This window comes from Fonsecaea erecta (assembly GCF_001651985.1).
Source record: "Fonsecaea erecta strain CBS 125763 chromosome Unknown Scaff7, whole genome shotgun sequence".
Classification (NCBI taxonomy): Eukaryota; Fungi; Ascomycota; class Eurotiomycetes; order Chaetothyriales; family Herpotrichiellaceae; genus Fonsecaea; species Fonsecaea erecta.
Genome location: NW_017387250.1, coordinates 2179679 through 2205292, shown reverse-complemented (window position 1 = coordinate 2205292; position 25614 = coordinate 2179679). Strand labels below are relative to the sequence as shown.

Genomic DNA, 25614 nt, shown 5'->3' with positions numbered 1-25614 from the left:
ATATATATATACTATAGTAAGTCGTTACCCCTTTAAAATCTTAACGGTATATTTATCGAAATTTGAAATAGTTAAATAGTCTTCGTCTATTCGGACGAGATAATTAGGTACCCTAACTATCTATCCGCGTTCTAGTTTAAATAGAGTCTAATCGGACTTAATTAAGTAGTAACCGCGACCGTCTCTATAAGACTTTAATCGGCGGATATAAATTAGTACGTTTAGTCTAGTATCCGGTTCTATAATAACTATCTAATTTACTAGGAGAGTAACTCGATAAGAGGATATTTTAGCGAGATAGGTTTTATTATCGATATTATTAATACTAAATCTAAGAGATATATAATATCTATTTATATATAGACTAGGTTTTCCTTTTGCGAATTATTATTTAAAGTTAAGATTATTTAGTACTAGAACTCTAGTATCTAAGATATATAGAATTAGTAGATCGTTTACGATATATACTTCGCCGTAATAGTATATCTTTTCCCTCTCCGATATCTATAAGACTATTAGTAATTTAATATACTCGTTTATTTTAATAAGTTTTCCGATAGCGATACCTTCGATTTTTACTAACTTACTCTTTCGTATCTGACGGATCTTTACTCGTAGAAAGTTTTCTATTTAGTCCCGTCGTAATAGAGAGATATCTAATCCGATATCTATATAAAAGGATATATAAGTTCCGATCTATATATCTATATCCGCGAAGGATAGTCTAAAAGAGCTTTTTACTCTAATATATACTCGATAACTTCCGATATTATCGATTATTATTTATTCGTAAAATATAAACGTAATTTCTTCTACTAAAAGTAGATAAGGTAACGATAGTAAGATAATAGAGTTATCGTTTAGATTATTACTTAACTTATCGAAGTCGTTACTACTAGTCGACGATCCGCTATCTATTTCCCCGCGTCGAATTTAATTAGATTAGAGAAAGAAGATACCGCGGGGGAGGAAGGTTTTGCGTTCTCCTTATCGCCTTCCGAGAATTAGATACGCTTAGAGCTTTCGCGTTTAGTATCTTTCGATAGGATATCCTTCCGTAATAGCGATTAGTAGAACTAAACGCGGACTTTCTCTCGTAAGGTACGGATAGGACTAGACTAAGACTTTAGAGAATTATCTAGATTATAGAACTCTTAGTACGGTGAAGAGTTATCCGTATCCGAGGATTCGTCTTTATCCTATTATTCTACGAGATATAACCGCTAACGGTTTTAATAATAATTACGATTTTAATATCGATTACGATTCTAATATCGATTACGGTTCTAGTACCGATCTCGGTCCCGACTTTGATTCTAATATCTAGATCTATCCTACGGATTATCTTAAGGTCCGTATGAACGGTCGCCTTCTCTAGCGGTCGATTAGTTAGGACGACGGGTCTTACGGAATTCCCGATTAGTCTTTTCCGGATAGGTTCGATCCTACCGATTATCTTAATATTCGGTTAGATACTAGAAGCGTTATATAGATTACTATAGATAGTAAGCTTAATATTCCGTATTATATAGTATCCGGAGGAATTCGTCGAGCGATATCTATAGGTAAGGGCGCGGAGCTATATTTTATAAAAATAGATCTATATCCTTCTAGATAGCGTTAGTTATAACGAAGGGATCGATAATTCCGGCGTCCTATAAGTAGGTCTACTTCTTCGTAATATATAAACGAAAGCTTAACTAGTCCCGTTTACTAAACTAGAATTTATATCTATCTACTCGGTCTTACGCGATAGTAGGATCCTCTACGAATCGTATACGTAGATTAATAATCTAAGCGTTAAGAGACGCGTTTATATTACCTTTAGTAGTAGGGTCTAGTATATTATACTAAAGATATATCTTATCCTTTATATATAGTAATATTACGTCTAATACGGCGGCCTATCTATATTTTTCGGCGAAGGCGATAATACGAGATATAAAGAAGATAAGTTAATTACCGTCGAAGTCGCCAATATCCGACAGCTTAAGACGTCTAGTTAATAATACTAAGTGGCTAGCGACGTAAGATAGTAGTCCCGGCGGTCCTAGTAGTTATATTCCTATAGAGGCCGATACTAGTGGAAGAAATCCCACTAGCTATATCGGGTCTTATATAGGCGCTATAGATATTACTAGTCCTCTCTTATACGTTATTAGAGAATAGAGACTCTAGGCTCGCGACGGTAGACGATAAGAGAGATACTATCCGTAAGCTAGAGCCGAGTATTACTAAGTATAAATAGATAGTATACCGGCTTGATACGTCGGTATATAAGAGAGAATTAGCGAAGTAGAGGCTCGACCGGTAAAGGAAGGGATATCTATTCGATATTAAGACTATATATACGCTACGAAGCGACGTCTTCTTCGCTCGATCGAGTTATCTATATTCTCCGTAAGTACTCCGGACCGGTAATCCGATCTCTATAAGAATCGGTTTACGAAGTCTACGACGCCTTCTTCGAATATAACTTTATCTATTATATAGCGAAGCTTTACTTTTTTCTATAGATTTACTCTTATTTCTTAGTTATAGAGCGCGAAAGCTCCGCGAGTCTTAGCTACAATTACGTCCGTAAGTAGAGTTCCTAAGATTTCGGCCTCCGAGACTAGAAGCTTAGATACGACGATAATAAACTCTATATCTCGCCTATATTAATTATTAGAATATATCTCGATAGTAGAGACTAAAGGCCGACTCGGTAGGAGTAATTAATTTAGTTAAAGATAGCTTAGGGACCCGGATCGATACTCGATTAGATCGTAAGCTACTAGATCCGAGGTTTAGTTTTAGCTTAGGCCTAAGAATTAAGTAGCGTTATTCTCTATATTAAACCCCGACTCTTAATTTTATAGTATACGTTCCGAGTATAGGTCTTACGAGATATCCTTAAAGTCTAGAGTCTAGGTAAAAGGAATTACGAGCGAGAGAGAGAGCGATCTATAAGATAGAGAGAAGGACACTATATCTCTATCGCGGAATTATTAAAAGACGGGAGTTTTCGTAAGTTATTTAATTCGCTACTATACCGCGAGATTCGCGGCTTAAACTCCTATCCTCTAGAGATAGTCGCGTTCGAGTACGTCCGGGAGGGATAGATACGATATCGGAGTTTATACGTAGAATCTAGAGATAGACGGAATAGAAGGAACGATTAGTGTCTATTTACTCGTAACCTAGCTAAACGACGAGATCTCCGTAATAGATAAGAGAGATTATAACTCTATAATAGATATCGTTCTAGATCTAAGTAAGAGTATAGTTTGATTTTACGTTAACCTAGCGTTCCGTCTCTTACCGCGTCCGTATACTTTATAAAACTACTTAGTATATTCTCGGAGGCGTTCTTCTTCTGATTTCCGTAGTATTTAGAGAGGTAAGAGATAGTCCGTTAAGTATGATTTTTTTATAACTAATATTAAAGTATTAATCCGTTTATAACTACCGACTCAAAGTCCGGCGCTCGTATTCTAGAAAACTAGTCTTTAAGCGAGTAGATCCGATAGGTTATAGATTAGAAGTCTACGATCGTTAAGAGTCGTAAGCTAGTGAGGGCTCTAAGGAGGAGTATCTTCGCGGCCGGCCGAGAAGTTAGAGAGATAAGAGTTTAATAAGAGAGAGATAACTACGGAAGGGGACTAGATTTAGATAGAGACTTCGATCAAACGTATAGTACGTTTAAGAGCGTTACTACTATATTATATGAAAGAAAAGAAGGAAGTAAGGAATCCACCACACTAGTGGAGATAAACGGCTATAATAGCACGGTTCTCTAGCTATCTAGCTAACTATTATGGTGGGCTGTCTCTAACGGAGTCTATTAAAGGAAGGAAGTGGGATAGCGAGGTAGAAGTAGCCCTCGGTAGACCTTCCCCATCTTAGCCCGTCACGTGCAGGCACGCGTGACAGTGAGTGTAGTCTGAGGGACTGTCGAGTCGACTTCAACAGTTATTGAGACGTCACAAATTGGCAGACAGCGGAACGCCTGGGAGTTGCCAAACTTCGGGAACTGAGAAATTGGGTCGTTGTAATTGTCAACTTGACGCTTGCTTGGCTCTGGCAAGTCTCTCTGGCCGTAGTGAAAGTGGTAGCTGAAGTAGAGTGCGGAACCGACGAACCGAGATCCTGAAACCTCGTCATCTGTGATTCAGGGCTTAACGGTTAGCTACAATATCCTCTGCATTGCTCACGCCCGGGATCGGAAATGGACGTTGTACGAAAACCACTCTCGTATTTTAGGTTTCTGCTATTGGGCAGTCGGCCTCCTGCGAACTTTATTAGAGACGTGCTCTTGATTTCTAGACGGAAGACCCGTCTTTCTTGGTACGTGGGCGTTAACCGACAATGCGTCTTCATGCTCCGAACATGTCATCTTTGACGTAGTTCGTCTCAGTATTCCCATGGATTGAAATTCAGATACTATACTTTCATTTATTACTTACTATTATTAAAAGTGGCATTCCCACCAACATCGTAGAATGCCCCCAACGCGGTTTTCATTGCCCCTGGTCCGCTCATGCAAAGTTGTGTCCGCCGTCCCTGTTTGACTGATTGATTGCACCAGCAGTGTCGCCAACGATTGAGGGTTGCATTTCGTCCATCTCTTTGATGGCATCTGTAAGCGCCTTTACCTGCACCTCTGTAGCCGATCCCATTAACTTGAATAGCCTCCAGAATTTCTTTATCAATCCCTCAACCTTTTTCCCTTGGTCACCATTTTAACGGCTTTCTTGTCTTGATCAAACCAACCGTCTTCGTCTTTACGTGCCGCCTTGAAGAATATCTTCTGGATTTTCTCTGCCTTAGCCCTGCATGCTTCCATGGTGATTTCCACTTCGTCCTGTCTGTCTTCGTCGCCTTTCCCTGCTTCTAACTTTGATTTTTGGAGGATTTTTAGCACCAGTGGAAGTTTGGCAGCAACCTTGCCGAACACTTCAGGTTGACCTTTGGCATCTTGGGCGGCGTCATACACCTTTTTGGTAGTCTCGATGATGGAGATCACGGCCGAAATGAGGCCAATGTCGAGTGAAGCCGCAGCACCAGACATGGCCGACCTTGACTTAGAACTTCGAGATTGTTATCCTCAACTATTCGAAGGACATAAACCACGGTTGCTCACCTTTGCTAGATGCACGCCTGGTACTCTAAGAAGTTGGCTGTAGCTGAAAGGAGTGTGCTTTCAACCTCCGAAGGTCTCGGTGGCATTCCAGAGGGCACATTAAAGTTCGGGGAAGGGAAACCGACCCAAGTACGAGGTACTTAGGGGCCTCGACGGTTTGGTCACTGTAGGACTTCAGATGTGGATAAAGGGATTATTAGTACCTTTTTCCATGCCGTATCGCGAGCTTCGGAAAGCCAACTCACTGCATGGTTCCGTATTCGGCAGTTGGTATCTTTGTTAGCCAGGTATCCCTCTTGGTGCCAATCGTCGGCATTGCCAGTCAACTAGTCCTAAACCGGCGCCAAGACCGGACACTTTGTCTCCGCTGAGGCGCAACTAGGCTGAACCATGCGATTGCTGAATGATGATCCGTGCCTAGTGCCATCTTCCTCCTCGAGAGACGTCTCTGTGAGACGAGCAGTATACCGGGGCTGGGCCGAGGTGTGTGTGAGCTTTCAAGGAGATATACACGTTCGGTATAAAGTTTCCAATCGCATCGACGCTCACGAAGAATTTGGCCGAAGATGTGCGATCGACGGCGATGCAAAGAAATATAACTACCGTTAGGCGCTCATCACGACTAATGCGATTCTACGGAGTGCCTCTGTGGTGATATACCTCTTGGCTTGTATCTAGGACTCCCCTCAGATCTTTTGGTGGTCTATGTTTGTTGAGTCACAGATCGTCTGTGGCTTGTCCAACCTTCAGCAAAGTCCGAACAACAGGGTCTCTCATTTCCAAAGCAATGACTTTCCGGCTGTCAGAGGAGGGGGCAACTCTGCTACAAGAGTGGCTGAAGACCGCCACCAAGGATGCGACGACCGGGATTCCTGGGGTCGAGGTCTGCGTGGTAAATCGACAGGGTCAAAACATTTTTCAGGCTGCTCACGGAAGAGTCGGTGCTTCCAATGACGCTGGTCTGCTGCAGACAAATTCCATCTTCTGGCTCGCATCAGCCTCCAAGTTGGTCCTGTCGATAGCTTGTATGCAGCTCGTGGAGAAGGCACTGCTAAGTCTCGATGACGCCGATCAGGTCGAGCAATTGTGCCCGCGGCTGAAAGACGTCCATGTCGTACAGCGGTCGGCGGATGGAAGTCTTTCCTTCGAGGACAAGAAAGGTCGCATCACCCTGCGAATGCTGATGAACCACACGGGTAAGGGATCCGGATTCTTCGTTCTAGACATTCCAAGGACAAGCTGAAGAACACAAACAGCGGGATTTGGTTACAAATCTTACTCCCCCGAGATCCGCGACTGGGTAGCTCTGAACTCGACTCACGCGGGAGATTTCTCTCAGCCGCTTGTCGCACACCCAGGGACAGCATGGAACTATGGCGTGAGTATTTAGGCCCATGTTGCTGGCGAGAAGGCTCGATCTGCTGATTGTGTCAAGTTCAACAACGAATGGGTCAGCTTGATGATCGAGGCGGCCAGTGGAGAGCGAATGGAAGCGTACGTCAAGAAGCACATCTCTGAGCCACTCGGCTTAAAAGATATATCACTGTTCCCCAACGGCAACATGAAAGCTCGCCTGGCCCAACTCAGCCGACGATCGCTACAGAACGGCAGACTCGAAGAGAGGCCTCATTTCATCCAAGCGGTTCTCGACCTCAACACCGCCGATGAACGAGAGCGTGCGTTCCAGAACGCGGCAGGCGGCTTCTTTAGCAGCCCAGCCGACTATTGCGGTAAGCCTGCGCTTTGAGAGACATCCTTTCACAACCCATCAGAAACCAAAGGACTGACAACAAACAAAGCAATCATAGCCACCTTGCTCAACGGCGGCGCATCCCCCGTCACGGGAGCGCGGATTCTCCAGCCCTCCACCGTGGACGCCATGTTCGAAAATCAGATTCCCGAGTTCCCCAATTTTGCACGTCAGGGCATTCCCGCCGCCGTGCCGGACGAGACATACCCCATCGCGGAGCTGTATCCTGCCCAGCCGCACCATCTGCCTCAAGGATGGGGCCTCAGCTTCATGTTGACTCTGCAGCCTACGGTGGAAGGGAGAGGTCCTGGTACTGGTAGCTGGGCTGGGATGGCAAATTGCTACTGGTGGGCGGACAGGATTAAAGGGGTAGGGGGGTTCATCGGGACCCAGATTCTCCCGTTCGCAGGTTCGTCGTCGATCGATACCAACGAGCCCGCTGTGCGCTCACTGACCTCCCCGAATTCTTCAGACCCCGTGGTGATTTCACTTTGCAGGGACATCGAGAGCATCGTCTACGCGAACCAAGCCTCGGACTGAGTGCATTTCATGGATTAGACGAGACACCGCTGCTTCTACAGCTGGCTTGTGTCGTGCAGGCATGACATGACATGAGATAAGCCAGGCATCTACATAAGTAGCAAGTGGTTGTGGATACGGTTCCATGCCTACTGGGCTTGCTGTTGTTTGGCCCACCCATCCACCTCGCCGTTCATGTGCAGCCAGATAGATGTGCAGTCCAGGTCCTGTGGATCAGAGGAAAGAAAGAATTAGCTTTTGATATGAGATGCCACGGAAGCGAGAGCAGGGGACTTTTCAAATTGCACTGACCGTCGTGCGAGGATCTTGGTCCGCCCTCTGGAACGATTTGAGGGCGTTCTCACCCATCGTCGCATCGATGCCGACTTCCTTCGCCGCGTTGATACCTAGCGTCAAATCCTTGATCACCATCCTGGCCGGAAACGTGGCCTTGAAGTTATTGCTTGCCGGCGACCTCGCGATCACCCCGGGCACTGAATTCTTGTTCTCCAGCACCCAGGAGTCCCCGCTGGAGCTCTTGACGCAGTTGTACAACGTCATCTTGTCGACGCCGTACCTCAACCCGAACGCCATGCCTTCCGCCAGCGACAGCACGTTGTTGATGGAGATGTAGTTGTTGACGATCTTGCCCACGAGCCCGGCGCCCAGGCTGCCGCAGAAGTTGACGCGGTCGGGCCGCCCCATAAACGAGACGACGTCCTTGATGCGCTGTGCGACTGCCCCGGCCTCCTCCGTGGGGCCCGGGTGCCCGACGAGGAACGCAATGGTGCCCTCCTCGGCGCCTCGTGCGCCCCCGGACACGGGCGTGTCGACATAGATGCCCGCCCCAGCGGCCATGACTTCCCTGCCAACGTCCTGCGTTGCCTTGATCTCGATGGTGCTGCACTCCAGCATCAGGCGGTTGCGGTCCTTGGGCGCCGCGATGACCCCGTTCTCCGGATCCAAATAGACCTGGCGGACGTGCTTGCTCATTGGCACGATCGAGAGCAGCGTCGGACACTTGGTTGCCACCTCCCTGGACGAAGTGGCCACGACGATCTTGCCGTATCCACTGCACTGGTCGGAAAAGAGCTGGCAGGCGGCTTCGACGACATCGTAAACGTACAGCGTCGCCTCTGGATCCATCTTCTTGCGAAGATTCACCGCCATCCGGTAGCCCATGTTCCCCAGGCCTGTCGGCAACATGTGTGTTTACGTGTTAGTTGACACATCCAGCCCGTATTCATGTGAAAAGGGGGTGTATCTAACCAATGAATCCAATATCTGACGCCATCTTTGCATGTAAACCGGCGAGCAAACAACCAGGCACTCAGGCTGAGACTCGATGCTTTGCCTCCTTGGGGAAAGGACGTAATAGTGATTCCTTGACGACAACGGTCTGTCTTGCCTTTCAATTCACCGCGTTCAAATGGTTTGGATGTGAGCGACTCGGTCTTCAATCAAAGCGAGACCGGTTCCTTATGTTTTGGCCACGGGCCTGGGAGCGTCCGGGTAGATGGCACCCCCAGTTGGCGATCTACGACGAATCCAGTCAACATCTATCTCCTCTTGCTCCTCCTAAGCCTGAATGCCGAAGCATGGGCCGAGTTAGCCCCCTCTTTCATTTTTCGAGTGTCCCCGGGGGCGGGGTGAGACTGCATAACCACGCAGAGGGCTGCTACAAGACCGATACTGTGTCTGTTACCCTCGTCTATCCTAGGCACACCTCCGCAATATGCTGGTTCTCACCCTTGTATTCTATGAATCAAGTACCCGAACCGTTACGAGGCGGAAACCGTCGGTAACGCCACGCTAGGGCATTTAAGAAGCAAGACATGAGCTTTCAATGTATACCGCGGAAGAGGCTAACCGGAACAAATAGCATGCCTCATTTTGTGTAAGTCTATGGGCCATTTCCATCTCTACTGTGCGTGTCTATAAATGGGTTTCACTACCGAAATCCTTGTTTCTTGTTCCGTTAGCCCCTCTGCTACTTCATGTAGCGCTGCGGTTTTAGTAGTGGTGTCTCTTCGCCAACGACCATCATGTCCTCGGTTTCGTCAGATGCGTCATCTCGAGTGGGCTCTATCGTGACATCTTCGAACAACGCATCCATTTGCTTGCCCAACGGCACACCTCTTGTCTCTGGGATGTAGAGGATAGCCCAGATTAGTGTGAATGCATTGACGCAGCCGAAAATGATCCAGGTGTACCACCCAGCTGTTGTAAGAAGGAACGGGGTCAAGACGGCGTTGACCACCTGAAAGAGCCACTGCGTGCAGGTGGTGATGGTACAGCACATGGTACTGAGGTGCGCGGGGAAGACTTCAGCACAGAAATTCCACGCAATGGGTCCGTGGCCGATGCCGAAGAAGTATGCAAATATCAGCACCATGATGCACCCGAGGACGCCGGGGAGCGTGGGGATGCCGCCGTTGTCGAGGTAAAAGCCAAGAAAGTGCCCTTTCGTGGTGGTCTCGAAGAACCGCACACAGAAGGCTAGAGTGAACAGTGCAAAAGAGCACACGGCCGAGGCCAATATGATCCAGAACCGGTGGCCTCGGAAGTGGACTACGTAAAACATGAACGACAGCGCGGCTGCCAGCTTGACCAAGCCGAAGACACCGGTCAGAAAGAGTGAAGCTGATGTGGAGGTGAACCCAGCGCTCATAAAAATGGTCGGGGCAAAGAAGTTGAGCGCATTGGTGCCGCTCAGAGTCATCAAAGTCATCAGCCCGATGCCGCAGTTGAGCCGTTTGCGAATGGATGGACGGATAATTTCCCTCCAGGTGCTCGATCGTGGTCCCAAAGCTTCCTGTTTCTTGCGCTCCATCACTGTCTGACAGTGCTCTTCTGCTTCCGAGATGACTTCAGGCGACGAGACGTCCTGGGAACGGAGCCATGCTATCGCGCTGCGAAGTGCTTCCGAATCGTGCCGTTCCGCCAGCCATATGGGGCTTTCTGGGAGGACCAGGCTCCCAAAAAGCAAGATAGACCCGGGCACAAGCTGAATGGCCACGGGCACTTCCCATTGCAAGTCCAACGTGTCGGGTAGACTGCGATGGGAAGCGTAGCCGCCCCAGAAGCCGACCAGGGCAGAAATCTGGATCCCAACCTGCCACGAGCCTAGTAACATCCCGCGTTGGGAATGACGAGAGATTTCTGATATGTAGAGTGGTGTCACTAGCGTGCCGGCTCCGACGCCGATGCCGTTGAGCAATCTGCCAGTGTCAAAGGCAGCCATCGACTTGCCGCTGGGGACCAGTTGGAGCAAGGCTCCGAGGACATAAGTGGCGGCACAACAGACAAGACACATCTTTCGTCCCAGATGAGAACAGACGGGCAAGGCAGCTACCACCCCAGCCAAAGCTCCCAGCAGCCAAACCGAGACCACCAGAGACTGCGTCATTGCCAGAGCATGGCGCGACAGAAGATCGAGACCGAATCTATGATTGAATGAAGGCAAAACCAACAAGCTTCCAATGTAGCCCGTACCGTAGCCAAACATGGCCGCTGTGTTGCAGGCAATGCCGGCCGCGAGATAGGTATTTCGGGAGGTCATTTTGAGGTAGAAGACGGTGGGTGGATGGGTAGAGCAAGCGCAGAAGCAAGAGAGGAGATAAAATGAAACAGAGGAGTGTGCGCACCGAACGACGGCGAGGAGAAGGCTCGCAGTCTGTGACTCAGTGTAGAGGGAGAAGGCTCAGTGACGGCACGCCGAAGTAAGTTGATCTGGACATCGACCAGATGTAATTGCTGAAAAAAAGAAACACTCCACCTTGCTGGCGAATCCGTCTTTTCATTGAGCTAATGACATGCATTGTCGATAAGAGCAAGAGGAGGAGGCAGCAACTCTTGTGCTGATTTGATGGCAAGGCAGTGAGAATGCCCACCAGCGACCAAACAAGGTATGTAAATAGCCGTTCGCAACATGTGGCAGAATAATCTTCCGGGCATTCAGCATCTGCACAGATCTGTGTATGCTTCCAGTAAGCCAATCTGTGATTTTGGGGGGAGGAGGGGGGCAAGGGAGTGGGATAGTCCCTAATTGCTCGGATTTACCGGATCGTTGAGCCATTGTCGTCTGGGAGAGCGGGGAGGGAGAGAAGGAAGCAGGAAGAGGAGGAGGAGGAGGGCGGAAGCCGGCATGTTTTCCCAAGGAGTGTTTGTGGTCTAAGACTCCTTCTGCCGGACGATGCTGTACCGCTACACTCACCGAGAAAAACACATTTGCCCCTTCCTAACTCACACCTAGTGACTCACTTTCGCCGTGATTGGCACCTTTCGCTTTCATACTGTTAAGCGAGACATTTCAAGGTCGTCCGGTCACGGGTGTTTTTCCCCTTACTGTCCGCGGCACAGCCGTATTGGGCTTGCTCTGGGGCCCGTCCAGACATTGTCGTCCGATGATTCTTTATGCCATTGCCGAGACTTGAGGGGTTCAGCCCCAAATCGTCCTTCCTACACTTTCTTACTAGAGATGAAGTCTGGTGGATTGCTTTAAGCAGGGTCTGCATTAAAATAACTCAGAAGAACCGTTTCTTGATGGAGACACCCTGTAAGGGTAGCAATGGGTGGTACAACGGTGCTACCCATTTTGCCAAAGTAAGGATGTTTCCAGTTTTGTCCGGCATCAGCCTGCAGATCGAATGAGAAAACTGGTTCCGATTCCTCCTCAACCCCCTGTCGTTGAAGGATAAGCCGTGATCTCCTACTCAGCCACCTCTTCATGCGTGCAGTGTCTTTCCTTTCCCATGGTGATGTTCTCAATGTCAGGTTTCCCGCCGATGAATTCGGTGGTTTCGAGAGCAACTGGGTCTCCGAATTTGGCAGCAATCTGTACGCAAACATCCCGGGTTAATAACGCGATCTTTAGCCAGAGCCAGAATCAAACGTACCTCTTCTAGAGAAAGACCTTTAGTCTCGGGATAGAAATGAATGAACGGGTAGAGCCCTACAATTGGCACGATAATGAAGACGAGAAAATACCTCCAGCCCACGCAGTTGAAGGCGGTTGGGGCCGCTTGGGTGTAGACGATGTTAGACAGAAACAGACCGCTGACCGAGAATCCCACGCCGTGGGCACGGACCGAGGTAGGGAAGATCTCAGTGCAGTAGACGTAGCTCGAGGCGTCGAGGGCACCTCCGTAAAAGACGGCAAAGAGGAAGAGACACAAAATGGCGAACCCATTACCGACGCGGTTCTGGGAGTTGGCAAACTCAGCGACGAGAGCGGTGTACACGCTTAGGACAACGATACAGCCGACCTCCATGGAAGACAACATCAGTGGCTCTTCTTTTCGATGGGGAGCTGAGCGAGAACTTACTATTCCCACGCTGATAACGAGTTTCCGCCCCAGCCGATCCAGGATAAGGGAGTTGACAAAATTGAAAAACGCCGCCACAAGGTTGTAGATTGACAGTAGCAGGATAGGCAAGGAGCCTGTGACGCCCAAATTGGCGTACAGGAGTGTCTGGTAGTTGAAGACGACCAGGACGCCGGTGCTCTGGAGTAGCCATTGCAGGAGGAAGCCGTAGATCATGCGCTTGCGAATGTGCGGTTTCCGGAAGCATTGGATCAGAGAGCCCAGATTATCTTCTGCCTCGAGCTCGAGTTGGGCCTTGATCTGCTGATATTCGATGTGCGCACCAGTGGCATCGGGATCCGTCGTGACTCGGTGCAGGTCCTCGAGAATGGTCATGCCTGAGAGAGCCCGGATCGTCAGTCGTGGCGGAGTGACCATCACAGCGCGCGTCAACTCACCTTCAGTGTCACGGTGGCGGCTGATCAGCCAACGAGGAGACTCTGGAAGCCAGGGACTGCCACAAAGCAGCAACAAGGGGGCCACAAGCTGGAGAGCAAGGGGCAAACGCCACTGCAGAGCGGCATTATGTGCAAAGTAGTTGCCATACGACGTCCAACCACCGCAGCTCTGCCAAAACACAACGAGTGAGTCAGTCGAGGTTCTGCACAATCCAAGAAAATGAAGTCCACCGATAGACAGCCTTACATAACCTGCCACCAGGATGAATCCGTGGAGGCCTACGAGACGCCCTCTCTGGGTTGGAGGGGAAATCTCGGACTGGAAGATGGGAATTACGCAATTCATCATGCCCACGCCAAAGCCATTGATCAGCCGCCCGACCAGGAACATGGCCACATGGACAGAGCCGCATTGAATGGCGGCCGAGATGACACAGATGACACAGACGACCTGAATGGTGCGACACCGGCCAATGATGTCGGCCAGCCAGCCCAACGTCCAACAACCGATGGCCCCTCCTGCGAGATAGACGGCATTGATTGCTGTGAGGGCACCATTTCACGTTAGTATACACACTCTCATCGTGAGTCTTCGGCACCATTAACTGGCATCTCGGCGGTATTCAAGAGACATGAGCTTACCGCCAAGGGTCGAGCTACCAGAACTGGTAGTTACGTCAATGTCAAAGTACTTGAAAAAGGTCGGGAGGCCGATGACACCAGCTGTAACGGAAGAGTTGTAGCCGTAGGTGAAGGACCCCAGTGTCACAAAGAACGCAATTAGGAAGTTGTATCGATTTGCCTTCGTGCCGATCGCCATGGCGCGGTGTGGTAGCAATCTTTTCGGCGTTTCTCTTTGCCGGTCGCCGTCAAGTTCTGGGAATGGTTTTCAAGACAACTTCCTTGGAAGCTGAGGTTTGCGGCCCTGGCCCAGCTTTATGCCTCTGCCGTCAGGAGGGGGAGGTATCTGGAGTCAGACGCTCCGTGGAGGATGCGGAAGGCTGGACCTCCGTCAGGTCTAGAACATGAAGCCCGCTCCATTGGGTAGGGGGACCAACGCTGGGACCAGCACTGGGAAAAGGGGTGTTCAACCTCTGTCCTCCCCACATCCAGATAGTTTGATGGTTTGTGCGTATACCTGCTTATCAGAAATGCGGGCTGAGAACCGACGTCGCCGACAGGATCTGGATAAGCGCTCTTCCGCCCTGAACATGTATGGCGGTTCCCCGCTCGAAAGCCGGACAAGGCTGGTTACCCCCTGGGGATGCTTTGCCGAATGCCACGAACCCGGGCCAATTAGGTCGACAGGCGCGCCGGACTTCGGATCTCGTCTGCCGTCTAATACGGGAACCCAAGGCTGCTCCAGACGTTGACGAACCGGCCAGTGGGATCTGGTAAGAGAACGCAGCCAACAAGAACTTTGACCCTTTTGAGCTGCAAATTCAAGGGGTCCGAGTTCTTTGATTTTGAGGCCACAGAGGAGAGAATCAACAGATCTGCACAGAAAGCTGGAGACGCGCCATTCCGCAGTTTGGCGCCCAAATCTCGCTTTCACAAGCACTTTCCGCACTCAAAACCCCGCCGCGCAGAGCAAACAATGACTGACAACATCACTTTCGTAGGTGAGGCTGAAATCAGACGATGAACGGAGTCTTCATGCCGTGAGCAAGCCGAGAAACTGATGAAACAACAAACTTAGGCCTGGGGGCCATGGGCTATGGCATGGCCGGCAATGTTCGCAAGAAGATGTCACCGTCAGCCAAGCTGCTGGTGCACGACGTCTCTCGCGACGCCTGCGAGCGGTTTGTCCAGGAATTTGCAGATTTGGGCCCGATTGAGATTGTCGGGTCGCCCAAGGCCGGCGTCGATCAGAGTGGCACGCTCATCACGTCGGTGCCTAGTGGGAAGAATGTGCAGGAGGTGTATCTCGAGGGTACTGGCGCCGTTATCCGTGCGTCCAAGCGGGATCGGATCATCTTGGAGTGCAGCACGGTCGACGTTCAGACCACGCGAGACGTGGGCAGCAAGGTGATTGAGGCCGGTATCGGCCATTACTTTGATTCTCCCGTCTCGGTAAGTCGGGCAGCAAGCAGTGCTCTACATCGGAATGCTGGTAATGACTGACTAAAAACACACGATCTCAGGGTGGCCCCATTGGCGCCAAAAATGGCACATTGTCAATGCTTATCGGCCATGCTGAAGAGGACGAGGTCATTGCCCAACGCATCAAGTCTGTCGCCGCCATGATGGCCAGCCCCGAGAAGATCATTTTCTGCGGCCAGCTGGGTAATGGGCTTGGGGCGAAGATTGTCAACAATTACCTTTCCTTTTGCAACATGCTCTCGATCGCGGAGGCCATGTCGATCGGCATCCGCTTAGGTGTCGACAAGCACGTACTGTTCAACTGTGTCAAGAATTCGGGTGGGAACTCGGCCACCTTCCACAACTTCCAGCCCTGTCCGGGACTGCTCCCGCATCTGCCCAGCAGTCAAGGTTTCAAGGCGGGCTTTCGACCGATGATGATCGTCAAAGACTTAACTTTGGGGGTGGAGGCGGGCGAGCAGACCGGCATCGATGCCACCATGGCCAAGAACGCGCTGCAGACGTTCAGGAAAGCAATGGAAGACCCTCGCTGCAAGGTGAATCATATACTATCTCCCCCAAAGGCGATGGGTGCACCAGCAGCTGACTCGAGATATTCTTTAGGACCGAGACGCAACGTCGGTATGGTTGATGATCAACGGCCTTGACTCGGTCGATCAGGTCTGAGCAAAACTCTTCTGGGTATTTATCGTGTAGCTTCCAAACGCATCATGGTATATTTAACCTCCTACAGGGTCATTCCAGTCATAGAATATGTAGCATCATGATAGTTCATGACTGCACAAGGCTCTTTCAATGCTTTTAGAGGTCCTGGCCTGTTTTATTAGCTATATAGTAATACCAGAATCGTACGACCAAATCATGTCCAGTCGACAAGGTGTCTTTCCTGATCCCTAAAATGCTATCCCGGCAAGAAGAACCTACCTGGGGCGATGACGGTCTCGGTGAAATTGACCGTCAGGATGTGGTCGTTGGCGAGGATGTATAGGGTGTTACCGCCCAGGGCGAAATTAGTCATTTCTGCCGGCGGGTTCTTGCTCCGTAGGATAACTTCCTTGTTGAAGATGCCAATGACCTTGCCAACCGCATTGCGCACCACGATGCCTTCGTATTCTGCGGTCCACACGCGTCCCTTGTCGTCAACTTTGATTCCATCGGACACCCCTTCACGGGTGATGCCGAATAGAGATTTATTCGTGACAAGTCCGTCCGCAGTTAAATCATACCGGTAGATTGCTGGCGAGCCCGAAACATTCCACTGTGCTCCTCCGCCGACCGAGACGGTCGCCTGTCATAGTAGGATCTAACTCAGCTCTTTGCTCGAAGTTCCAACGGCGCAGATGATTCCGCGAAGTAAGAACTTACCGACGTATCAGTCACGTAGAGATGCTTGAAGTCCTTGTCCACAGCCACGCCGTTCGGAGTCATGACGTCCGCGCGAGAAATGACGGGTTGCAGTGTGTGCGTAGTAGGGGTGAATTTCCAGAAAGCATTTGGTAACATTGGTGCTCCACGACCTACGTTGAGCTTAAATGCGGCCAAATCTAATGTAGAGAAATACTTTGAGAGGAAGATTTGGTCAGAAACGGATACCTCCATGGCATAGGCTAGGCAAGAGTGCACTCACGATGTGTTTCTGGGGTCCGTTGCTGGTGTTGGTATAGGTGACAACCACGTCGTCAATGGGGTTCATTTCCAGGCCAAAATAGGAGTTGACTAGCGGCGTCGCCTCATAACTGTGCGGGTTGATGGCGACCAGACTAGCAGGTTCGCGCTCATCGCCAGTCAAAGCCATGTAGATGGTGCCGTTGAAGTAGTAGCCACCAGCAGGACCAGCCAGCGGTAGGTGCAGTCCGTATCCCGGTGCAGCCGTGAAGTTAGGCTTGATGACGGTATTGTTCTCGAGGAAAAGCACATACAACGATGTGGGCCCATTGTAGAGGGTCGAGGTCATCCAGACCTGGTTGAGATCAGGGACCCAGATGCCTCCCTCACCAGCCCAGGTGTAGGGAAAGCTGGTATTAGCCACGAGTGTGTTGAGGGTTGCGTTACCGATCAGGTCCTCGAACTCCTGGTCGAATGATAGGAAGGGCGAAGACTGAGCCGACTTCAACGTAGAGACCACGGTACTGTTGCCGAGGCTGGTGCCGTCGATGAAATCCTGGGTCAGGTTGCCTTCAAACGGGTAGGGAAGGAGGTATGTCAACTCTGGGTTGATGGAGGCCAGGTTCTCGTTCGCCTGGGCCAGTGAGGTCGAGGGGCCAACCAGCAGTGAGACAGCTGTGGCAGCTTTCACAATAGCATGGGCCTTCATGGCGATTGATGCCGGGCCGGTGAATGCTGGCAGCTGTATGATACGCCCTGATTGTTATTGTGGTCAGCATCAAAAGAGCATTTGCTGAGCTCGCGAATTCATTTCGACTCACGCCACAAGATTTCTGCTGCTTTATAGAACTTGGAAGCCATGGTCTAGAGGAAAATCCCCCCTCTTTCCTGCAAGATGGAGACCCCAGGACTTCCCCAGCAACGATGACGCAGCAGAGGATCGATTGACAGGCCCGGCGAGAATATGCGTTTGTTTGATCCCTCGGTCACAGGGCTGTGTAGGTTTTCCTTTTTCGGCAGAGGCTTGAGGCTATTAGCAAGGCCGAAGGATGACTTCTTACGGAAGCACTGAGGCCGCAAGATCTGCTGGCGAGCAGATGTCTATGCTGAAGGACGTGCCCGGAGTATCCTCCTTCTCCCGACTTTTGCATTCGATGCTTAGAGTATTCACAAAATCTTCCCCAGGATGGGACGCTAGTTCGCCACCCTTTTTCTTTCTGAGTGCCCGATATGTCGTTTCCGCTCGACTCCCACTGGTACAGAGAAGGAACTCTGTAGTCTGAAAAGGGACTTCTTGTTGGGCTTCAGCCTTGAGGTTTCGTCCATCGAGTACTGGAGAGCATCGTCCGGCAATGTCTTGCCGAAAGCCGGAGCCAGGCTTCTCCTCCCACCGCCACAAGAGCTGCACTGGAGTCTCCCTCGGATGAGCTATATTTCGGGCAAGCGCCCATAGGGGAGCTAGCTTGGACCGGTAGCCTTTCTGCCTGTGCCTTTATTCGTCTCGGTCCTGTGGCGTCGGTGGCCCGAAGGGGACGCTTGGAAGATTTCCGTAGGAGAGAGTGCGACCACTACTGTCTTTCACCTTTGTTGGGGAGTGTTGAAAAATAGGAAGAGGTCACCAGCGCCTCTGTCACGCCACGCGCGCTGGTGGCGATGAAACCTAACAGAAGATGCTGTCTCCTCCTGCGTCATCATCGTCAACGCAACAACCACCGTGCAAGCCCTGACCAGAGCATGTGAGTTCTGTCGCATGCGTAAGATTAAATGCGACAGCAAGAAACCCTGCTGCAGCTTCTGCTCAGCAAGAAGCGCCAATGTGTGTACAGAGTCCAGAGCCCTAAGACAAGGTAGGCAACCGAAAGATGCCCGGTTGCACAGAAGACTGGCTAGAGCTCATTTCTCATGGCAGGCTAACCATCGCAGGCTTGTCAGCATTGCGCTCGGAAAGGAAGAGCTCGCGGACATCATTCGTAGTCTCAAAAGTGTTTCTCCTAGGGAAGCCACAACGTTGTTAAGCACCATCACACTCTCCGACGAGGGTACTGTCCAACAGCCCGGGTCTTCGACTAATAATCCATCACCATCTGCCACTGTTCCGAAATTCTCTCCGGACCACTCAGCGAGTGGAGAGGACTCGCGAGGCCGCAACTCAACCGATAGCGACACCTTTGATATGTCTCCATTTCTCTCACTGGGCGACCAGGGAAACTTAGATTCCTTTAAGCCCTCGTCTGCGTTGCAGGCGGTGACAAGACCGCCAGGACAGGCCCTGGCTCCCGACGACTTGGCTCACGTCCAGAACAAGCTCATTGCAAATGCTGTTCTCAGCCGACAGCGGGAGCATGAAATCTACTCCTGTCTGGTAGAAATGGACGGCGCCCCAGTTGAGCTGGCCATACACCTGCTCAATCTTCACTGGACTCGGCAGCATCACACCTTCTTGCTGACCTACCGACCAGTCATCATGCCGGATGTACTTCAAGGAGGACCCTTTGCCTCCAAATTCCTGCTGAACGCCATCTTCGCTTGTTCGGCCAAGTTCTCAACCTGGCCAGAGATTCGAGACGACCCAAATGATCTACTGACGGCCGGTGGTCAATACTTACGCCGCTGCGATGAGCTTCTACGGGAAGGGCTGCTTGTTGAGCCCAGCATGCCTATCATCATCGGCCTCCTTCTTCTAGGATCCACATTCAACGCCCAGGGCAAAACCTCGAAAGGCTGGCTCTATACGGGCTACGCGCTGCGGATGCTCTATGACCTTGGGTTACAGACAGATCGGAAGGCTACCTTCGAGAATGCGGAGGAGATTGAGCTGCGTTGCCGTGACTTTTGGGGAGCCTTCATCTGCGACAAACTGCAGAGCCTATACATGGGCCGACCCATTGCGATTCACTTGCGGGACGCATGTGTCTCACCTCAGCTGCTTGATACGCTGAAGGAGAACGAGCCGTGGGTCCGTACATGGATCACAGTTCGACCGGAGGTAATTCCCTATTCCCGCGTATTCTATCTCATGCTTCCAAAAACTCTGCAAGCTCTCCAAGATTATGACCCAGATCATCAACAAATCTTATGTCATTAACGCCGCACCTTCGTCAGCCAGAGCCAGTCTTGAGGGGACCGACACGTCAATGGGTCGATGGAAATCGAGGTTGCCCTCCGAAGTGCAGTTTGACCCGCTCTCTGACTTCTCAAAGTCTGTCCAATGCTATGCTCCCAACGTTCTAAACCTCCATTGTATCTACCATGCTCTAGTTGTCCTCTTGCATCGTCCATTTGTGGCTGTTGGCCACTTGAGAGCTGCAGCGGGACAGACGAACTCATGGAAGAAGTGCACGGAGGCGGCCAGAAGTATTACGAGCACCGCCCTCCTCTAACAGTCTTCCTACACGTTGCGTGAGCTCCCTATCTGGCCAGCTACGCTCTGTTTGTGGCATGCACCATCCACGCCCGCAACGCTGCCGCCTTTGACAGTACAATGGGCTTCGAGCACTCGTATTTGTTGCATTCAAGCCTCAAGTGTCTCGAAGACCTCACAATACCCAACGCGGGAGTCTCTCGGCCCATTAATATCATCCGAAGGCCCATGACTAGGATGGGAGTATCCCAAGGCACTCCTTCGGTCTATGATAGCCTGGCCATCTCATATCCTTCCAACAACGTGGATAATGCTGAAGACCAGAATTCGGCGAGCTGCCAAGCCATTTCGTTGCTGACCAGTACAGCTCAAAACACCGATACCAGGACTAACAATCCCCAAGGTGACCCTCAGCAACGGTTTCTCACTATGGCGAACTGGTCGCCGAGTAGGGACATGTTCCAAAACGATCTCCTCTACGGCTTCGTGGACGAAAACTCTGACCACTTTGAAATGTCCTTCACCTTCAATTGCCGTGGCAATCCGACAACGAAATGAGGGATTTAACAGCTCTCGGTGTGTCTAAGGGATAATAGCGGACTGGGCTCGATTTTCACGAATGGGAAAAACTTTGACAGGGCTATCCACTCCAGAACAAAGAAGTCATCGGCGAGTACCGGCTCTCATTGGCGTCTATCCATTGCATGCCATGAAACCGTACTGAACAAGATACTCGAGGGGCTATCACCATAGGCATTCCACATTTTTTACCCTTTTCGCCCCGGCGCCGGTATTCGGCTCTGGTGCCGGCAAATACTCCACCACATTGTCGAGGGAATGCGTTGCTTGCTTCTGCTGTGCAGCAGCATTCACCGAATGGAGCAGATATTCACTCCTATTGCATCCTTCCTCACTTGGGAGTCGGCACTGCGGAGGCGCTTCCCGTCGACGCTTCAGACGCGCAGGCCACTAAAAAGATCCGAGCTGTGGTTCGTCCTTTGATTTGATGGACTATGCTGCATAAAGTCATGGTCGCTTCTCTCCGGATTCAATCAATACGGTGAGCAAACCAAAATCTTCCGTTCTAAAAACGACGGTGAAAGAAGGGATCTATCGATCAATATCGGCTCTGCAACAATGGGTCGCTTGGAGGGAAAAGTCGCCATCATCACCGGTGCAGGATCCGGGTTCGGCGAGGCCATTGCCCATGGCTTTGTGCAAGAGGGCGCCAAGGTTCTCGTTGCTGATATTGCTGTCGCCAGCGGTCAGCGGGTGGTGGAGGAAATCGCCAACAAGAAATATCCCGGGAATGGGGAGGCAGTCTTTCTCGATTTCAACGTGACGAAGCGAAGCGACTGGGAACGAGGCCTTGAATTAGCTAAATCAAAATTCGGCAAGCTCGATATTGTGGTGAACAATGCGGGAACGACCTACAGGAAGCAGCCGTCCCTGGAAGTGTCTGAGGCCGACTTTGACAAGATCATCGCCGTCAACATCAAGAGCGTCTATCTCAGCGTCTCGGTCATCATGCCTTACTTTGTCTCGCTGAAATCCGGAGTCTTTCTGGGCACTTCGTCCGTGGCCGGTACGAGAGTGAGACCTGGCCAGGTCTTCTACGGTGGGACTAAAGGCTTTATGAACACGGTATGTCAACTGAAGAAAGGTGTATTACTGGTTAAAGTTTGTTGAGTTAATGAATATACTAATGGCTGCTTTTCTGTTCAATATAGGTTACTCAGGGTCTAGCGGCCGAGTATGGACCGGATGGAATCCGCGTCAACTCCATCTGCCCTCTGAGAGGAGCTACCGGGCTGCTTGAGATGTTCAGTGGTGTGCCCGACACGCCTGAAGAGCGGGCCAAGTTCGCACTCAGCGTTCCGTTGCGCCGAATGTCCGAGCCCAACGACATCAAGAACGCCGCCATCTACCTGGCAAGTGATGAGGCAGCGTTCGTGAGCGGTGTCAATCTGCCAGTAGACGGCGGCCGTCTGGCTGTGTAAGACTGAAAACAGGTCATTTGGCGCCCAGTCTCGGGGTAAATACCCGCAAGCAAACAGTGTCATAGGAACATAATTCTCCGTTAGAAAATGTTCGGGGAAGAGAGGGTGACTCAGTGGATACAAGATTTCCAGAGCGGCTGCTTCTCTGTTTGGCCCTATGCCATGCTTGTCGACCCAAATTGTCTTTCTCTTCCCCTCTGATTGAACCTTTTCGCCGGCTGCATGACTTGGAGCTGCGGGGACGAATTTTTCGAGATAGATTTCGGCAATCTATGAGGTAGAGACTTGACTCCTTTACAGCCAGACGGTTTTGGTATAGGACAATGGCCCCGGCTTCAGCTCGGCTTCAACTCGGCTTCAATTGGGCCGGCCATACTTGACTTTCCCGGACATTGTGAGCCCCTTCTTTTTTTTCCCTTTGGGAGCGCGGTAGCGATAGTATGATGGGGCGGTTTGTGGTCTGTTTTGCCGCAGCTGCTCGCGATGGCTATTTCGAAATCGATGTCGACGACCTCTTCTGAAGCACAGAGATCACCTCAACAGACAACACAACATGGTTTCCGAACGGTGTTTGAGATGCGTGAGTGCACTGTATTCAATCCCAGTGCGAGCGCTTGCTACCACCAAACCTCTTACACGATCATTTGCTGCTCTCGGAGGTACTCGAGGGTTCAAAACGGCGCCTTTGGCTGACGGGGACCTCTCGAGCGTCAGGTCGAAGTTTACTCTGAGCGGGAAGAACTATGTCATCACCGGCGGAGGGCGGGGCATAGGGTATGCTGCGGCACGCGCCATCGCTGAATTCGGGGGCAACATCTCCATCTTGGACGCGGGGCCGGAACCTGTCAAGGACTTTGCGAATCTCGAGAGAGAATTCGGGGTAAAGACAAAGTATCTACGCACCGATGTGGCGAACGAGGCGAGCCTGATCAAGGCTTTTGAGGAGACGATTGCGGATTTCAAAACTCTGGACGGATGGTGTGCTTCCCGACCATCCCTCCCCGGAATCATGAGCCCTGACTGTACGAAAAGGAGTTCTAGCTGATGAATCTCTTCTACAGTGTCACTGCGGCAGGCATCTGTCCTGAAGGGCCGTTTGTGGATCATACATGGGACCAGGTGCGAAAGTGTTTTGATGTTAATGTAAGTCAACCTCGCGTCGCCGTCTCGCACAGAGGCTCTGCTGTCTCGAATGGATAGCCCCCAGGAGGCACTTATACATTCTCGCAATCGTCAAAGATGAACATTTTTTCCCTTTCCTTTGGCTAACTTAATGACCTCACCGGTTCCTACAGATTGGAGGGACATATTTCTCCGCCCAACTAGCGACCAAGTACATCCTCGACCAAGGTACGGGAGGCAGTATCGTCCTGATCGCCTCCATATCCGGTCACTGTGCAACCCCGGGCCACCGACTGTCGGCGTACAACGCATCCAAAGGCGCGGTCAAGATGCTGGGCACCGCCCTCAGCGTCGAGCTGGGTCCCAGCAACATCCGCGTCAACTCCATCTCGCCGGGCTACACTGACACCGAGATGCTGACGCCACTCAAGCAAAAGGAGCCGAAGCGGATCGAACTCATGAACAAGGAGCCGCCCATGAACCGCATTGGCACGCGGAACGATCTCGCTCCCGCCATCATCTACCTTCTGAGCGATGCGTCTCTGTATACGACGGGAGCGGATATTGTCATCGACGGAGGTCTACACTCTGGACGCATTCGAAGTCCATTCATTTGACGCTTTAGCTAGGTACAGGACTCAGCTCGGCTACAGGGGTGGGAAAGAATTGCATTATTTCTTCTAGAGCTTATGGCTTGGTCTGACGATTCGCTGTCATCTGGACTCTGACTAAACTTATATATACCTTGGAAGCCTCTTGCTGCTTGCAGCATGGCAACCTACGAGCTGAGCTGGTCTGGTCTAGAACAGGGCCATCGCGTTGGGTGGAGAGCCGCAAGCACCGGCAAAGTTCAGCGGCATCGAGGTCAGCATGAATGTATACCGACCTGTATTCTGGCAATACTCCGACAGGGCCTTGAGATCCCAGAGCTCGCCGATGTGTAGGCCCAACAAGGCCAGGAAATTTGGATGCAAGACTGTTGTTCGTCGGTTGGTTGGCTTGGTTAGCTAGGTTTACAGAATTAAACGGAAGACAGAGTGGCAGCGTGCTTATTACCATAGTCTGCCGTTGTGCCACTGGCATCGACTCCGTCCTTGGTCGGTCTCATGACTTCGAATCCCGGATTGTCGGCCGCCACGGCGCTGAAATGCTGGTCCCAAAACCACTTGACCGCCTCCACAGTATCCTCGATCCCGATGCTGTCTACCGAAGAGTTCATCTTGATCTGTTCCTCTTCGTTCTTTGCTTGTGAAATGTCTTCAACATAACCCGTCCGCAGCAAGAAGACATCTCCGGGCCGGAAAGTGATGCCATGCTCCCGAGCAATCTCTTCCACGGCCATGATGGTGATCTTATGAGCGGCAAATGGAGAGTACTTGATGCCCTTTCTGTCGGCGTAGGCCTTGTAGTCGATGAGCACACCCCGTGTTGCCAGGCCGCCGCGAGCATGCCAGTCTATTTAGAAGTTTCCTCGTGAGTCACGCTGTCGTGTGCTTCAATCACCACGAGGAGATCAGAGCACATACGGTTCAACGTGGGAAAAACAAAGTCCTTGTCCTCCTCGCCATAGTCTTGAACCAAGTCCTCAATCGTTGGGTTTGCGTCGTTGTAGCCGCGCTTGAAGTCTTGATCGTAGAAGTGGCCTGAAGTCTCACAGGTCAGGGCCCAGGTATTTTGAGTAGCCACTGGGGAGTAGAGTTGAACTGACACAGGGCATCCCATTGACTACTGCATTGAGTGTTGAATTCGACCTAGAAGGCAGCAGCTGCATTAATCATAGCTGACCCAGGTCAATACGGTGTGTTGAACATCAGGCCTGCTCACCTCGTCATCATATCCGTGTATTGCTAGGGGGGAATCGACGAAAGAGATCACTTTGTGGGACAGACCCCTGCGTCCAAACCCTGGCTTTCGCGGTACACGAAGGGGCCAGCTGATGGGAGTGTCGTCAGACATCATGCAGTCAGTAGTCTCAAGTTATTTTTTTTTCCGTTGACTCACTTTAGAGAAATGGTAACTCCGTCCTTGATCTCGGCTGCTGCCTTGGTGACGATATCTGGCGTGATCTTGTTCAAACACCCAAAGACGTCTTTCTTACCCTCCTCGTCAAAAAGGCCCCAAGCACACCGTTTTGATTTACCATTGATGGTAATCAGGGGCAGGTTGTCGTATGCTGGAAACCTGTCCATTGGTGAAGAGCAAGCAGTTGGAATGAGGCTGACGGAACAGGGAGACAGCAACCGTGCCGTGATTAGTATCGCAACG

General features: G+C 50.8%; 11 protein-coding genes across 11 annotated transcripts; 5 read left to right on the top strand and 6 right to left on the bottom strand.

Moving 5' to 3' along the window:
- Positions 1-4520: 4520 nt before the first annotated feature.
- Positions 4521-5053, bottom strand: AYL99_08679 (hypothetical protein; the record flags this gene model as incomplete). Its single annotated transcript, XM_018840187.1, has 2 exons — positions 4521-4645; positions 4756-5053. 2 exons carry the CDS (start codon positions 5051-5053, stop codon positions 4521-4523), a joined length of 423 nt encoding a protein of 140 aa, XP_018691308.1.
- Positions 5054-5912: 859 nt separating this feature from the next.
- AYL99_08678 (hypothetical protein) lies at positions 5913-7415 on the top strand (the record flags this gene model as incomplete). The annotated part of the gene is made up of 4 exons (XM_018840186.1): positions 5913-6321; positions 6382-6503; positions 6561-6855; positions 6925-7415. 4 exons carry the CDS (start codon positions 5913-5915, stop codon positions 7413-7415), a joined length of 1317 nt encoding a protein of 438 aa, XP_018691307.1.
- Positions 7416-7691: 276 nt separating this feature from the next.
- Positions 7692-8688, bottom strand: AYL99_08677 (hypothetical protein; the record flags this gene model as incomplete). The annotated part of the gene is made up of 2 exons (XM_018840185.1): positions 7692-8587; positions 8664-8688. The coding sequence occupies 2 exons, from the start codon at positions 8686-8688 to the stop codon at positions 7692-7694; spliced, it is 921 nt and encodes a 306-aa protein (XP_018691306.1).
- Positions 8689-9384: 696 nt separating this feature from the next.
- AYL99_08676 (hypothetical protein) lies at positions 9385-10956 on the bottom strand (the record flags this gene model as incomplete). The annotated part of the gene is made up of 1 exon (XM_018840184.1): positions 9385-10956. The coding sequence occupies one exon, from the start codon at positions 10954-10956 to the stop codon at positions 9385-9387; it is 1572 nt and encodes a 523-aa protein (XP_018691305.1).
- A 1149-nt stretch (positions 10957-12105) lies between these two features.
- AYL99_08675 (hypothetical protein) lies at positions 12106-13978 on the bottom strand (the record flags this gene model as incomplete). The annotated part of the gene is made up of 6 exons (XM_018840183.1): positions 12106-12231; positions 12293-12661; positions 12722-13098; positions 13159-13327; positions 13406-13701; positions 13801-13978. 6 exons carry the CDS (start codon positions 13976-13978, stop codon positions 12106-12108), a joined length of 1515 nt encoding a protein of 504 aa, XP_018691304.1.
- An 890-nt stretch (positions 13979-14868) lies between these two features.
- Positions 14869-15927, top strand: AYL99_08674 (hypothetical protein; the record flags this gene model as incomplete). The annotated part of the gene is made up of 3 exons (XM_018840182.1): positions 14869-15231; positions 15303-15797; positions 15865-15927. The coding sequence occupies 3 exons, from the start codon at positions 14869-14871 to the stop codon at positions 15925-15927; spliced, it is 921 nt and encodes a 306-aa protein (XP_018691303.1).
- Positions 15928-16062: 135 nt separating this feature from the next.
- Positions 16063-17727, bottom strand: AYL99_08673 (hypothetical protein; the record flags this gene model as incomplete). The annotated part of the gene is made up of 5 exons (XM_018840181.1): positions 16063-16076; positions 16186-16549; positions 16627-16821; positions 16889-17622; positions 17688-17727. The coding sequence occupies 5 exons, from the start codon at positions 17725-17727 to the stop codon at positions 16063-16065; spliced, it is 1347 nt and encodes a 448-aa protein (XP_018691302.1).
- Positions 17728-18630: 903 nt separating this feature from the next.
- On the top strand, positions 18631-20785 carry AYL99_08672 (hypothetical protein; the record flags this gene model as incomplete). Its single annotated transcript, XM_018840180.1, has 4 exons — positions 18631-18713; positions 18790-19852; positions 19905-20200; positions 20287-20785. The coding sequence occupies 4 exons, from the start codon at positions 18631-18633 to the stop codon at positions 20783-20785; spliced, it is 1941 nt and encodes a 646-aa protein (XP_018691301.1).
- Positions 20786-21364: 579 nt separating this feature from the next.
- AYL99_08671 (hypothetical protein) lies at positions 21365-22227 on the top strand (the record flags this gene model as incomplete). The annotated part of the gene is made up of 2 exons (XM_018840179.1): positions 21365-21871; positions 21958-22227. 2 exons carry the CDS (start codon positions 21365-21367, stop codon positions 22225-22227), a joined length of 777 nt encoding a protein of 258 aa, XP_018691300.1.
- A 483-nt stretch (positions 22228-22710) lies between these two features.
- Positions 22711-23966, top strand: AYL99_08670 (short chain dehydrogenase; the record flags this gene model as incomplete). Its single annotated transcript, XM_018840178.1, has 4 exons — positions 22711-22807; positions 22833-23205; positions 23289-23370; positions 23523-23966. The coding sequence occupies 4 exons, from the start codon at positions 22711-22713 to the stop codon at positions 23964-23966; spliced, it is 996 nt and encodes a 331-aa protein (XP_018691299.1).
- Positions 23967-24149: 183 nt separating this feature from the next.
- AYL99_08669 (hypothetical protein) lies at positions 24150-25538 on the bottom strand (the record flags this gene model as incomplete). Its single annotated transcript, XM_018840177.1, has 6 exons — positions 24150-24325; positions 24406-24804; positions 24876-24992; positions 25058-25100; positions 25174-25282; positions 25351-25538. 6 exons carry the CDS (start codon positions 25536-25538, stop codon positions 24150-24152), a joined length of 1032 nt encoding a protein of 343 aa, XP_018691298.1.
- Between the last annotated feature and the right edge of the window lie 76 nt (positions 25539-25614).